At 36.4% G+C, this 14,168-nt stretch overlaps 1 protein-coding gene across 1 annotated transcript in view; it reads left to right on the plus strand.

Moving 5' to 3' along the window:
* Nucleotides 1-2,771, plus strand: part of TTC39C (tetratricopeptide repeat domain 39C) — a 31,797-nt gene extending 29,026 nt beyond the window's left edge. Inside the window, exons 11-14 of the mRNA XM_015821847.1 lie at nt 649-746; nt 1,397-1,501; nt 1,920-1,958; nt 2,349-2,771. Of these exons, the coding sequence (XP_015677333.1) occupies nt 649-746; nt 1,397-1,501; nt 1,920-1,958; nt 2,349-2,438 (332 nt within the window). The 3' untranslated portion in view covers nt 2,439-2,771. The remainder of the gene's footprint in view (nt 1-648; nt 747-1,396; nt 1,502-1,919; nt 1,959-2,348) is intronic.
* Nucleotides 2,772-14,168: the final 11,397 nt, after the last annotated feature.

Here is a 14,168-nt window from a genome sequence, read left to right on the forward strand (position 1 = left end):
TGTGGCACTGCCCATCCCTCAAAACACCATAGTACCCGACCACAGCACCTGCCCACCTATTCCTAACTCTTGCCTTTCAAATTCAAGGTTCCTGAATTTCTGCCTCTTTTCAATAGTCCTCACTTAATGATCCATACAGCCTTCACTTAATGACAGCAATGGGGACTGCCAGTAAGCAGTATAGTCACATAATGTTGCACTTTATTACTACATCACTTGTGATAGAAATTTTGGTCTCAATTGCCATTGTAACCCGAAGACTAACGTTAACAATTTGATTTTAAAGTGTCGAATGTATTTTAGTAAATGCTGTTTTTATTGTAGCTTATTGTTTTGGTTGCTTGTACACCAGTCGTTTTAGAAAAACTTCACAGAAATACATATGTCAAATTGTCAGATTAGCATTATGAAGATTAAATATTCAAGAAGGGGACACATACCTTGCTAAGAATAGATTAGCCCTTTTTGTCCAAATGTTACTAGAGGTAAAGGCTGGGTTAAAAACTTTCTTAGCAGCCTTTTAAGTAGGCTTGCCTCTGAAGAATTTTGAATCTAGAGAATGGTGGTTGTAGAATGGAAGAATAGTATCATTGTAAAATGTATACTCTAATCATTGTGATTTATTCCTATCCTTTTGTCTTTCTAAAGCTTGCCAGGAAATTGACGATTCAACAGTTGTTGGTTTGAAGAACTTGCTACTTGGTGCCATACATAAATGCTTAGGAAATGCTGAAGATGCTGTTCAGGTAACTAAGAACTGTGAAAATGTGCTAGTATATTTGAGCATGTAAGAAAAAAACACAGTTAACAAGAAAACATACCATTAATGGTAATAAAGCAAATGAAAATTGTAGTATGAGAATACGTAGAGCCAAGAGTAACTTCACCTTATAGGCCAAATTCAAACTGTCAAATCATAATCCAACCCATAGAATTTTTCTACTCTTCCTCTTCATCTTTGTTTCTTCATTTATTTCCCATTCCCTCTTTTGCCTAGTTTTGCTTGCAGTAAATTAGTCAGTTTTTTATTAATTGTTTGAAATCCAGGAGAATTTCAGAAATACTTTTAACAGTTTTTCTTTTCTTTTTTTTAGAAAGAATGACATTTATTGATAGTGACTGCAGAGATTATGTGTATGTGTCAAGTCTTTTCTATTCAGCAGGTTTCAAATTTTGCAATTGTCACCTACTATTTATCCATAGCCACTAGCAATTATTTCCCCATCGGGTTTTGATTTGGTTCATTTATCAGTTTGAAATAATAATTGGCAAATGAAGAGATTTTGTGAATGGACAATAATTGGCAAATGAAGAGATTTTGTGAATGAAAGTTTCTGAGTTGAGTGCAAAAATTCATTTTGTTCTTAGAAACAATGGGATAATTTTTCTTTTGCAGTTCTTTCAAAGAGCCCTTAAAGATGAAATCTGCCACCAGAACAACCTGTATGTTCAACCATATGCTTGCTATGAACTTGGCTGTCTTTTATTAGAAAACCCTCAGGTAAAGAGGGAGCGGGAGAGGGAGAGGGAGGGAGGGAGGCAGAGAGAGAGAGAGAGAGAGAGAGAGAGAGAGAGAGAGAGAGAGAGGAGAGAGAGAGAGAGAGGAGAGAGAGAGAGAGAGAGAGAGAGAGAGAGAGAGAGAGAGAGAGAGAGAGAGAGAGAGAGAAAACACCAATGTGAGTAAGAGCTACAATAGATTAACATGACTCTTCTCTTACAATTCCCACATGGAGCACCTAAGAGAAAACACCCTTCTCTTTTAAGAAAAGAGTAGCAGAAGTAACTGGAACTTATTTTTATGACTATCAGATTAATTAGTTTTTTTTTCTATTTCAAGCTAAATATTGTTATTATTTTTGTTTTCTGTTTTTGGAAGATGACATGGAAATTTCTAAAATGATATTTGCTTCTTCCTACAGTCTGTCCCAAGAGGTAAAGTGTTACTGCTTCAGGCAAAGGTAATATTCAGAATGCTTTTAAGTATTTTCTTTGTTGTATGCCGGGGTCTCTTTTTCCTTGCAGTATAGCCAGTGGTGGGATTCAAATATGTGAGCAACCGGTTCTCTGTGTAGATGCCACTTCCGGAAGTCCATTCTGGGCCTGGGCAACAAAAAATTAGCTATTGGTTCTGCTGAAGTGGTGTGAAAGAGACTTATTAACTAGGGTGAATGGAAAAAAACCCTATATTCTTTTGTCTTTACTATTGTATTTGCCGTGGAGAATTAGAAAACATGTTTAACTTCCCAAAACTTACAATTAAAAGAATACACTATCTTGTACGTCCCCTTTAAGTTACCGTGCCTCTTTACTGCTATGGGTTTAATTTTTACCTTTATTTTCTATTACAGGAAGAATTCACAGGGTATGATTTTGAGAACAGGCTGCATGTCCGCATCCACGCAGCATTAGCCTCTCTGAGGGAAGTGGTCCCCCAGTGATGAACAGAAATGCTTTCATCTTTTCTTTTTCGACTTTTGCACTCTGAGGGCAAAGTTGTCAGGAAGATGAGCTTTCCTCCAGAAAACCTTCCTGTGCAAGAGATGTTTTCCTAAAGATGCAAAGATGGTGATGGAAAAATGTTAACAATCTCAACAATTAAGGACTCAGCCAAAAAGGTTAAGTGACCTTAGGCTCAAACAAATGGTGATTTCTCCCGCATAAGTCCTTTTTAAATTAGGAGAAGCTAGACTTTGTGTTCAAGCCCAGCCCCACAGACAGGGGATGGTGCTCGAGAATTCCTTTGAATATTAAAGTCCTTTAGTTCCAATGCTTAGAGATGTCTTTTTTGTTGTTTTTTGTCAAGATGGAGATCATAGCCAGCGGCTGTACAAATGAACCAACAATGACCACACTTTTATTTTCTGTATCGATATTGGCTTGGTTTCTAATATTTTCCCATTTCTGAATAGCTTATTCATTCTTCTGTAGAAAGAAACCCTTTCATGGAAACAATATTATAAAGTTGTTTCAATATGGTATAGAAATGAATATAGTTATATTTAAAAGCCAACTGATATGGAGCTGTAAACTTGCCTGGTGCATTTACAGCTCAACAAACTTGCTCACAGAACTTTTCTTGGTCATTCAGATATATGTAAATAATGAAACCTGCTCCCATATTTATTTTAAATTATGAAAATATATTTAGAAGCTTTATTTTTTAGCCAAATGTTTATTTTTTAAATCCTTAAGCGTTGTGTTAAACATTTGATACCTATTTTAAATGGTAGTGTGGATAATTGGTTGTCAACAAGAGATTTGTGAATCACTCATGTTGCTAAAATGTAGGTTAAACATGAAAAACTTGCCTTCTGGCATTTTTAAACCTATAGTAACACTTCTGGTTTTAGAACTTTTAAAACAATATAACACAGTAGAATTTTATTCAATTTTCTGACTTTTAAAGTTGTCACACATTATTTTAGTGTGTATGTATTTTTAAGGCAAATATTGGTTTTTAAAAACAATTTTAGCATAGCAGCTTTTCCTATATACTGTGAAACTTTTTTTTATGGCATTAAAGCCTTATTTTCAATTTCTGAAATTTCTCTTTCACAACTCTGGATTCTCACCTGAACTGCTAAATGCTTTATCTTGTTTGTAGTTCACTTGAACAAACAAGCCCCAAAGAGCATTAAAAAAGAAGAAATTTACAGATCACGATTTATAGCTCATATGGAGTTACATTCATAAGGGCTTCCCTGTTCGCTTTCAGCATTAGGTAATACTGTCATGAGCACAGGATAGTTCCTGTCCTGTGTTATGAGCTCAGTGTTTGGATCATCAAATATGAATTGCAGCCAAATGACCAAGTACATCATGTAACTGCTAAATTGCATAGGCTGTTTCTTGCTACCCTCTCCAAAAGTACTTAATGGCTACTAAATCTGCAGTGCACTTTTTTAAAAAAATACTATATTCTCTAAACAATTATTTCTGACATGATCGTCAAACATTCTTGATTTATTGCTTTGGGAGATTTTGTTCTAAATGTTCAGTTTCCTATCTTGTATTTCAATATACAGACATTGGTGTTTGTTGTCACATTGCCATTTCAGTGGAAACAAGGTATGATTGTCCATACAATTTGCCCTTTACAAACCAGGAATTACCAGAGAGACTGTGTTCTTCAATATGGCGCCCATCCCATATCATCACCATCATCAGAATCACATCAGAGCTGCCATTGCTTAGTCTGATTGTAATCCTGATTCTGGCCTTCTCTGTAGCAGCTCCAGAATTTGGAACCTGCTCCCTACTGAGAGAGGAGGATTAACATAATTTGTGGCCTTTAATAAGGCTTTTACACTCACTGCCTTGTCCCTAGCTATTTTAATAGTGGCTATTTATTTATATTTTTATTTGTTTCAGTATTTTTACCCCAGCCTATTAAAATGACTCTAATTCGCTCACAGTCATAAAATATCCAAATAAAACAAGATTAATTAAGTACTGTATAAATTCTAAACCAGTTGTATAATTCTAAACCAGTCAGGTAAATCATTGAAATGAGAAAAAAAACAAATAGGAAATTGTAACAGAGATATAACTTCTGTCTTGCAAATAAGACATCCAAGCAAGCATTTTAAATCCAAAATATCTTGCAAAATCATCTTCGTTAACTTTCTTAAAGATAAAATGTTCCAGGATATCGGGATTTCTGTGGAGACATTATTTCATAACGATGGCAGCTACTGAGACCATTTCTAGGTTCCTCCACATCTCCTGAGACAAATATTTGGAATGGACAGTTGGCAAACAAAGCCTTTATAGGCCAGAAACGGCAATTTGAATTATCTTTTGAAATTAATTTGAAACAACACAGTACCTTGAAGTTACATGGCTGAAGTAGCTTTCACTTGTCAGCAGTTTTCTAGTAGTTTTTGGGTAGCCTCAAATAAAGTGCATTGCCATTATCACATTTTGAGAGGACGAGGGCACAAACCACGCTTGTCAAAACCTTCTGCTCCAAAAAGGGCCTCAACTGGTGCATCAGTCAAAGTGGAGCAAAGGCCACATCTTCCACCTGTGGATCATATTGTGGCTATACGTTCAAAAGTCATGAACCTGCTTTTTAAGGTGGAATGCAACCCTATCTACAGCCAATATAGTAATCAACAAAGGACCAGATAGTTTCTGGACTAGCAGCACCTTACTCTTATTGGACTTAAGTTTCAGCTTGCTTCAACTGTTAATTCGATATAGACTACAGGCACCATATGAGGACTACCAGTGCATCAGTAGTTTGACCTGAGATTGAGCTACACCATGGAATATTAACATATTGATGGCACTTCATCCAGAAATGATCTCTCCTACTGGTTTCATACAAATGCTAAACACAGAGGCAAGAATGGCATGAAGTAAATGATCAAGGGCTACATTCCTGATCCTCAGCACTAATGATTGGAGCTACCCCTACAGAATGAAGTGGAACCATAGCAAAACAGTGCAACATACCCCAAATCCTAGCAGATGGTCCAGAAGAAAAGCATGGGGGTGTGTGTGAATGTTTTTGAGAGGTCTATGGGATCAGGAGAGTTGACCTTTCTTGACAAAGATAATCTACCAGAGTGTCCTATACTGTTTTCATCTTCATTAAAAAAGGAAGATGAATCTAGGTGGAAGTCATATAATACAACATCACTTCATCTGTTTCATCTCCCAGAATTTTTGGTAAATGAATGGGCAATCAAAGCAGAGGGAAAGGCTCCTCAGGAGAGAGCACATCCAGCATTCTCATCTCTCAGTTTCAGAGCTTGACTAGTTCCATGGCAGAACTATCTACCAAAAATCCATAAGCGGCTACCGAAAACGATGCAAGTTAAGTGTTCAGGTAGCTCATTCTAATTAGCCCTTACCCTTTCAGATGTCACTGGTGCCAATAGGCAACATATTGACTGGGAAGTGATCTGATCATGACTGTTGCCATATTCTTAACTCAATCCATCTGCTCTGGCTTGAAGAAAATGGCAACATATGGACCTAACATTCAAAGCAGTCCAAGGCCAAAGTATGCATCAATCTGGCCTCTTGAGCTCAGGGAAAGGGCATCTGAAGAAAAAGAGACAGACCAAGTGGACGAACCCCCCCCCCTTCTCTAGGAACAGCTTCTCCTTTCATAGTTCCCATTGCTCATCACTGTGGTAATTTGCCTCATCCTCACCCTCAGAGGGATCAAGGTCTTTAGGATCTTCCTAACAAGAAACTATTATTTCCTACCCCTCCATGAACTATCTGTCTGGCCAATGACATTACTGGATTATATTTCAAAATCCCCACATCCAACTACAAAATGAATCTCGTAACCCTGAATAAACTCTTGAGGCTGCCAGATACCAACAACAGTTCACTCTCCCAGCTTAATTCACCAAAAGTTTACTTGCCTCCAATAATTGATGTCCCAAAAGTTCCTTACTTAGATATAGCATATTCTAGTCAGAATGCTAAACATTCATCAGATTCTTGGATAGTCAAGTTTAATCAGCATTTTAAATCTGGTTTTAGCAGCAGCACTATCTCTACATATTTGTGACACAAGGGGCTTTTGAGTGCCCAGACCCAAAGGAACCCCAGCCATCCTGCATTTGGAAACTTAGGTAGCTAAAGAAGAGGAAAAATCATTTTAGGATGATGAGAATACAGGATGGGGGAATTCTGTGTAATTCTGAAAATAGTTTTGATCAACTGCGATTTATAGATATATAATTTCTCTGCATTATTTTGCTGTAACAGTTTCTTATTTGTACAAGCATTTTTTTCAACATGCAGTCTTTCACAAAACAAATTGCTAAATTGAAAGAGGCCCACACTATAGGTTGTAACAAAATTGCTTAAATGACTTGTGATTACATGCCAGCAGGGGTGTTTGCAGAATATGATGAAAATATCCAAGGTGGCAGCCACAATGGTGTGATCAAAGATCCACTTGTTTTTATGTCTGCTGGGTGTGTATAAAAATGGATGAAACTTTAATTGCAGCATCATAGTTGCCGTTTTTGATTTTTTTTTTAACCATACTCTGCGAACGTGCCTACATGTCAGGAAATGTGTGAACAAGATAAATTTGCAAAACTTGTATATTCTGATTTTGGAGCCATTGGCTGGTTCCTTCAAAAGCCTCAGTTTTATAGAGCCCACATTACCTGGCCATGGATATGCTTCTGTCACCATGTCTGCTCTGAGATGCATTAATCTTGCAAGCAAAATGGCTGTCTGGTATATGAATAGTAGCTTTCTGCTCCAACCACTCATGTATTCCCACGCCCACTACTACTTTCTCCATATATACCTTCTAGAAGAAACCTCTTGTAAACATGAAAGGTATTTTTATATTAGATTATGCTGGTGATGAGAACAATCGCGACTGTATTTTATGTAATCAGAATGTTTTTATATTTTAAAGCTCGGAGGCATGATCTAATGGCAATAATAGACTAAGCATCTCATAGGTTAATATATATTTTAAGAATTTTACCAAGGCAGATATATTTTTGTTGTTGATACTTTTTACTGCATCAGTGAATAACTTGTCATGTCATTTTAGATTGTTTGCTATGATATACTATAAGTCTCATTTATTTAACATTTTTTTAAAAAAAATATTTCTGCTTAATTAAATTAAAACTTGATATTTTCATGTTTCAATGTCTTGCAACCAGGATGAGTAACATGATTTTCTTCTGTTGTTGTTGTCTTCCAACTCCCATCAGCGATAGCTAAGAAGGGTAATTGTGAGGGATTAAATATTTATGAAGGAGAATTCTTACTTATGGCTCCAATTAATGTTGCACAGGATAAGCATAGAATGTATCTCAATACTGTAATAATCCTTGTTTAATGCAGCAGAAGAGGCTCTTTTCAGAACAGAAGAAAAGAAGGGAGAATATATTGGGGAAAAAATCTGCTTTTCCTGGTGCTTTTTTGACCACGGGAAACTATTTGAACATGATAATGCCTCCTCTCCTAACGTATTGGTAAAAAAAACAACAGGGGGAGAGATCCGGATCTGGGGAAAAGCGCTCTCTCTCTCTCTCTCTCACTCACTCACAAACACACACACACACACATTCTGTTAATATATAAATCTCAATTCTTAGAACAGTGAGTAGACCCAAATTGCTTAGATTTCTGCTGAAGTGGTAAACTTACGCCTAGCTGTTTAACTTTAATTCATATGTAGGGGATTTGTGTGATTGGATTATTCTTCTAGGTAGAAAATTATTTCACTATAAATGGTTTCTAACAATAGCATACTTATTCTTAGTTTTTTATGTATAGCCAGGCACTAACTGATCATTTTCCTGAGAATTAAACCAAGTTTCTGTTTATGGTTCTCTATGTTTAGTAGATATATTACATATGCTTTATTCAATAGAACTTACATATGACTATCACAGTACAAAATACATGTGGTATCAATTCAGAATAGCTGATTTATTTAAATTGTTGGTTTTTTAAATATAAAAAATTTAATAATATTAAAATTTAATATTATTTAATTATTATCTTTTTCCTGTAACAACATTGAGAATGATGTAGGAAATCCCAGCTACTTTAATATACACATGCTGTTTTTAGTTGATATTCTGCAATACACTTGGGTACTGGATACTCAGTTCAAAGTTTCAGCTGTGATTTGGACAAGAGTAATTATACTTTGTTTGCTTCCCATGTAGAATCTGTATTTTTTTAATGTAGTTTTTCTGTTTCGGTTTTTCTCTGGTGCAGACTTGGTTCTGCTATTTTCAATATTATATTTATTATTCTCTACATTTGTTTTTAAATAAAATCTGTAAGAACTTCTTTTGCCTCTCCAGAAATGTATTTTAATTTCTGCATGTTGGTAGAACAGAAAGCAGTTTGTTTCTTTAAAAATGAAAAGTTACCTTCATGCTCTATAACCATAAATAATAGGCAATAGGGAAGAGGGCTTTAGATGTTAATGTTTCATAAGGATTCTATAGAAGGACAGTTAATGTGAACATTAACTAAATTTTATTATTTTGATTGCCAAAACCCAAAATATAATAGGCTATTTGGAGACAAAAGGTATGTTGTATCTATTTATTTTATTTATTAAATGTATAAGGCCACCCACCTGTAATATTAAAACAATTTAAAAATAGAAACAACAAGGGTCTGGAAATCTCTAACAGAGCCATATAAAGTATCCCAGGAAAAGGCTGGGTTTTAAGGGCTCCCTTAATTAAGGCCGGGAGAATCCCTGGAGAAATGTTCCTGAAGACAGGCACTGCAACAGAGAAGATAGACTTCCTGGATCCCACCAGTAACATTGTTTACATGATAGGATTTGGAGCATGCCAACTCTTCCTGATAATAAGAATGGGCAGAAACTACAGAAAGCAAATGATCCCTCAGATGACAGCTTCTATGTCATTTATAACAGAATTGGATACAATTCATAAATTGTAGGCTCATTTGTGATACTTGAGGTATGTTTCCCTTCCTCTTTCAGAGTGGAAGTACAACAATATCAAATAGGGATTTGAGTGATGTAAGTTGCATCTGTAATATAATATGGTCAATTATCTTTTGTAATAAGGCTGCTGGTTTTATTTGACATTTGGAAGTATTTCTAATTAAGGGGTGTATTAAGGGGTTGAATGGTTGGAGATCATGCCCTAAGTCTTATTTGTACTTGGCATATTGTATTGTGTAACTGGTTTGTCTTTATGGAATTAGTAAATTAAGTTTTCTCTGTTTCAGCATTCCTATGGAATGTATGGGAGTCTCATAAGCAACTTCTGTCTAAGATTTAATGCTGTTTATGTTGAATATGAAAACCTGTGATAGAATTCTAAGGAAATTTAATGGCATATATGTAGAACCCATTCTGATTTGGAATTCACAGTTATCAGAATTTTCATCTGGGAATTGTATACATGGACACCCCCATGTTTGCAGAATTCTGTTCAAGATTCTCCTGCTCAACATTCAAGAGACCTGTATCCAGGAAAGAAAGGAATTATTATTATAACATGAAATTAATGTGGAGAATGTGGATTGGGTTGCATATTTAACTCACTTTTGGTGCCTTGGTGAATCCCTTCCTACTAAAAGCAGGAACAAGTTGGCATACTAGACCTATGCCTTTCAAACTTCAAAAGCAGCTAATTGCATTTCAGTCTTCATAGTCAGAACCTGAGATGTTCATATCTTCTTGCTAAAATCCTCAAATAGAATATTCTTTTTCTGCATTAATTCTGGCAAATGAAAATTAACAGATACAAGTTATTTCTATAAATGGATCTATAATAATTCCAACCAAGTAAAATATACAAAGTATTACTTAGAGGAATGTTAGTATTTTAATATATGCACGCTCCATTTACAGTTGTTTAATTATAATCCCCATGTTAACATTGAACATGCAATTGGCAGCGGAAATCCCAGACTAACCTTTCACAATAGGACAGAGATGGGGAGATGAGACTATTCACAACAATATCCAGTCGGATTTCTTGTCAGTATCTGGTACTATAAAATGTACACAAGCTTAAATGTTCTCAGAGGCTCATGAGTTAGCTTAATTGCTAAGTTTACAGGAAATCATGTAAAGAGAACAAGTTCTGCTCTCAAGAAATCTGAAATATGAAGTACTTTTTTTTTTTTTAAAAAAATACATTTTTATTTAATAGTATGCTGTCTTCAGCTAAGAGAAATTGCAGCAGTTGCTCTAAAAACTGGGAGTTTTGAAGATCGTGCTGCCTGGAGATTAAGGGAACTAAAGTCCAAAACTCCCGAAATGCAACAAGGATGGACATTCCCATTGTTTGTGCACAAGCATGTGAAAACATTGAGACGAAGCTAGATGTCTTTAACGCGGATCATTGGATCATTGGACCAGCAATAGCCGGACTTTGTGACCTCATAAATGCGTGCACTCTAGTCCCGCCCACTAAGAGCCTATCCATATAAAAGGTCCTCGGGGCTTTTCTCTAACTTCAGAGGAGGCTCCGGCAAGGGGCGAGAAAGGAGCGATCTCGTTGCTGACAAGCGCAAAAAAATTTAAAAAAGAAGGTTGGGGAATTTTCAGGTCAACCGCGGGACTGTGGTAAAAGGCTTCCTCGGCCTCTTACGCCTGGCACGGTATCGAATGTGGGAGGGCAAGTGTGAGAGTGAGGCACAAGCCGCGGGACCCTTTCGGGTGGTTGTGCATGGGCGGAACAGGGGAATGTGCAGCAGCAAACATAAGTGTCACCCGAGCCAGCAACATAGACAACGGCTTGGAAACGCACAGTTGCCAAGGCACGATGGCTTGGCCCGGTAGACTGCTTTGGTGACTTGGCTAATCGACGTCTATTGCAGGAGTTCCCGCCTTCGCAGTTTAGCAATTAAGTAACGTTGCGCGTTTTGTACATTTTCGAAGGCAAAGACCCTGAAACCGTAAATGTTCTTCCCACAGCTGGCATTCTCTAGAGCCGCCGCACAATTCCCATCAGTATTCTGGAGCCCATCACTGCTGGGATAAAAAGCTTTATATCTGAGGCAGAAAGCTTATTGTAGTTGCCGGATAAGCTCTCTCGCTCTCTCACAGATATATATATGTATATCTTTAAGAAGGAAGTACTCGCTGGAGTTAAAAGACAAAATTCCAGTGTTTTAGGAATACGTGAGTGGCAATTTCACTCCCAGAGTCGTTAGATACGGGGTGGGTGGCAAATACATTTTATATTTTCACATTTCCTGGAAGAGTTTTATCTATCATGAACATTAATGGCTCTAAAGCAGTGGTTCCCAACCTTTTCTATACCCCACACCCCTAGAACGCTTCTGATATATTCTCGCATCCCTTACATAATTCGTATATGCAACGAATTATGCATATACACTATAATTTTGAAAACCCAAGTTTTTGCACCTCCTGGAATATCATCTCACATCCCCAGGGGGTGCGAGCACCCCTGGTTGGAAACCCCTGCAATAAAGGGTACAAATATGGTCCTCTGCTCCAAGGTGTGTTTTGTTTTGTTTTTTATATACCAGAGTTAGCAGTTCTAAGAGCAGAATCAGAATGGAAAAAGAACATTTAAATTACTGAGTTCAACTTTGCTCCAGGCAGAAATCCAAATGAAAAAATCCTGACAGGTTGCTGTTTAGTCTCTGCTTAAATACTTTCAGTGAATAGGACCTCAAAACACTTTTGAGTAGTTCCATTGTCAAACTGTTCTTACAAGTAGGAAGTTTTTTTCCTACAATCAAAATCTTCCTTTGTGTAAATCAAATCCACTATTCCAGGTCTTATCATCAGGCATGAAAGAGTACAGATGTTGACATTCATATCCTTTCAGGTACTTGAAAATTTACTATCATATCCCATCCACTTATTCCATCTTCTGAAGGCTAAACATTTATAGGCCTGGGTGAATTTCAGTCATTCTGTTGCACTGAAATGCTTGGCCTCATGCAGGTGTGCAACTGTCTCAATATACAGAAGTAGAATTGGACTGGTCTACCTTAAACATCAGTTCAACTTCAGGGGAAATAATTTCTGGGCATGCACTGTATGTGAACAGGAACTGCTTTTCCTGAGCCAAGGACTTTTACTGCTCTGCTCTGCTCTGCTGCACTGGTTAGAAGCAGGACACTGAAGTATTTGAGCAAAAAAGGTTTGAAAGTGCTTTGCTCAAATCTTCATCAAATCAAAGGACCTTTTCAACTATTTGTTCAGCCCTACTTAATGTTCCATGTTCCTTTAATCTGACTTCATAGGATTTTGTTTCTAGTTTATCCTCCTCTTGCCTTTTTGGAAATTATTCTAGTTTGTATGCATCCTTGTCAAAATGGAATAACTAGAATTTTGAGTCTCAGCGCAGAATAAAATGAAACTATTATTTTCTGTGACCTGTACTTCCTTTCATGTAATCTAAAAGTGCATTTGCTTTTTTTTTTTTGCAGACACATCATACTACATATTTATTTTCTAATAAACTACAGTTTCAAGATACTATTCACTATTGTCAGGCCAATTATTCCCTATCCTGACTGTACCTGTGCATTTGTTTCCTGAATGAAAAGCTTTGCATTCATTCTCATTGAATGAATTCAATAAATAATTATTTTATTTACAGCCCATTTCTTTAACAAACTAAGCTTATTTTGAAATATCTTTCTTCGAATATTAGCTGTCCTTCCCAATTTCCTATCATCTTGAAATTTGATAAGTATTTCTACCATTTCTTCTGTCATGGTTTAGAGCACAGAGGCCCACACTTAACTAGCTTGCTATTGGAATATTGTGGAATATTTTGTCAAATGCTTTGCTGAAACTAAGAAAGTTTATGTCTGTAGTATTTCCTCACTCTACTAATGAAGTTATCCCATCAAAATACTAACATTAATTTGGCAAAACCTGCCAAATCCAGACTAAACTGTCAAAATCAAGGCGCTTATATAAAATTGCTTTACGATTGCTTTAGAACCTACTGTACAGTGGTGTCAGATTTAATTATTTTAGTCCTCTTTCTTTTTCTTAGAAGAGAAGCATTTGCCTTATTAATTCTTCAATTCTATGTCCTCATCCTGCTCTTTAAAATGCCTGATGAAATCTATAATATCTTGTGGGAGAAGACTGAGCCAAAATAAAAAGTAACTAATTATGTCATTTCATTATTATCTTTTAGTATTTTTCCATCTTTGGTTTCTTTTCATTTTAAAGAGATCTGATGTTGTTTTAACATCCTTTGTCAAACTTCAATACTTTTTGAGTTAATCATTCCTCTCAATCTCTACAATTTTATGCTCGCTTTGTACTCTCCTCCTTGATGGCCTGGCCCTCTTTTTATATCCTATGTGGTGGTTTTTTGGGGGACGGGGGGGGGGGGGATTTCCAGTAATCTTTTTGTAGCCATATTGGCTTCTGTTGTCTTTCCTTTTCAGTACCTTGAACTATTTACAGCTGTACTTTTAGGAGTAAACTAGTATACTAATTTGTAGTTTCCATTAAAACTCCAGCATTACATGATTGCTTTCCTCTAATGTAGCTGCTGTTTCATTTATCACAAACTTTTCCCTATCCCCATTGGATAGTATGAAATCAATGTTATTTGATGCTCTTATATCTTCAACTGCTTTTTAAAGGGAAAAAGTTTTCAGCAAAACGAAGCAGGAATTTCCTGGAAAATCCATGCTTGACAGAATTTGTC

The sequence above is a fragment of the Protobothrops mucrosquamatus genome, unplaced genomic scaffold (genome assembly GCF_001527695.2).
Source record: "Protobothrops mucrosquamatus isolate PMUCROS unplaced genomic scaffold, P.Mucros_1.0 scaffold_11, whole genome shotgun sequence".
Classification (NCBI taxonomy): Eukaryota; Metazoa; Chordata; class Lepidosauria; order Squamata; family Viperidae; genus Protobothrops; species Protobothrops mucrosquamatus.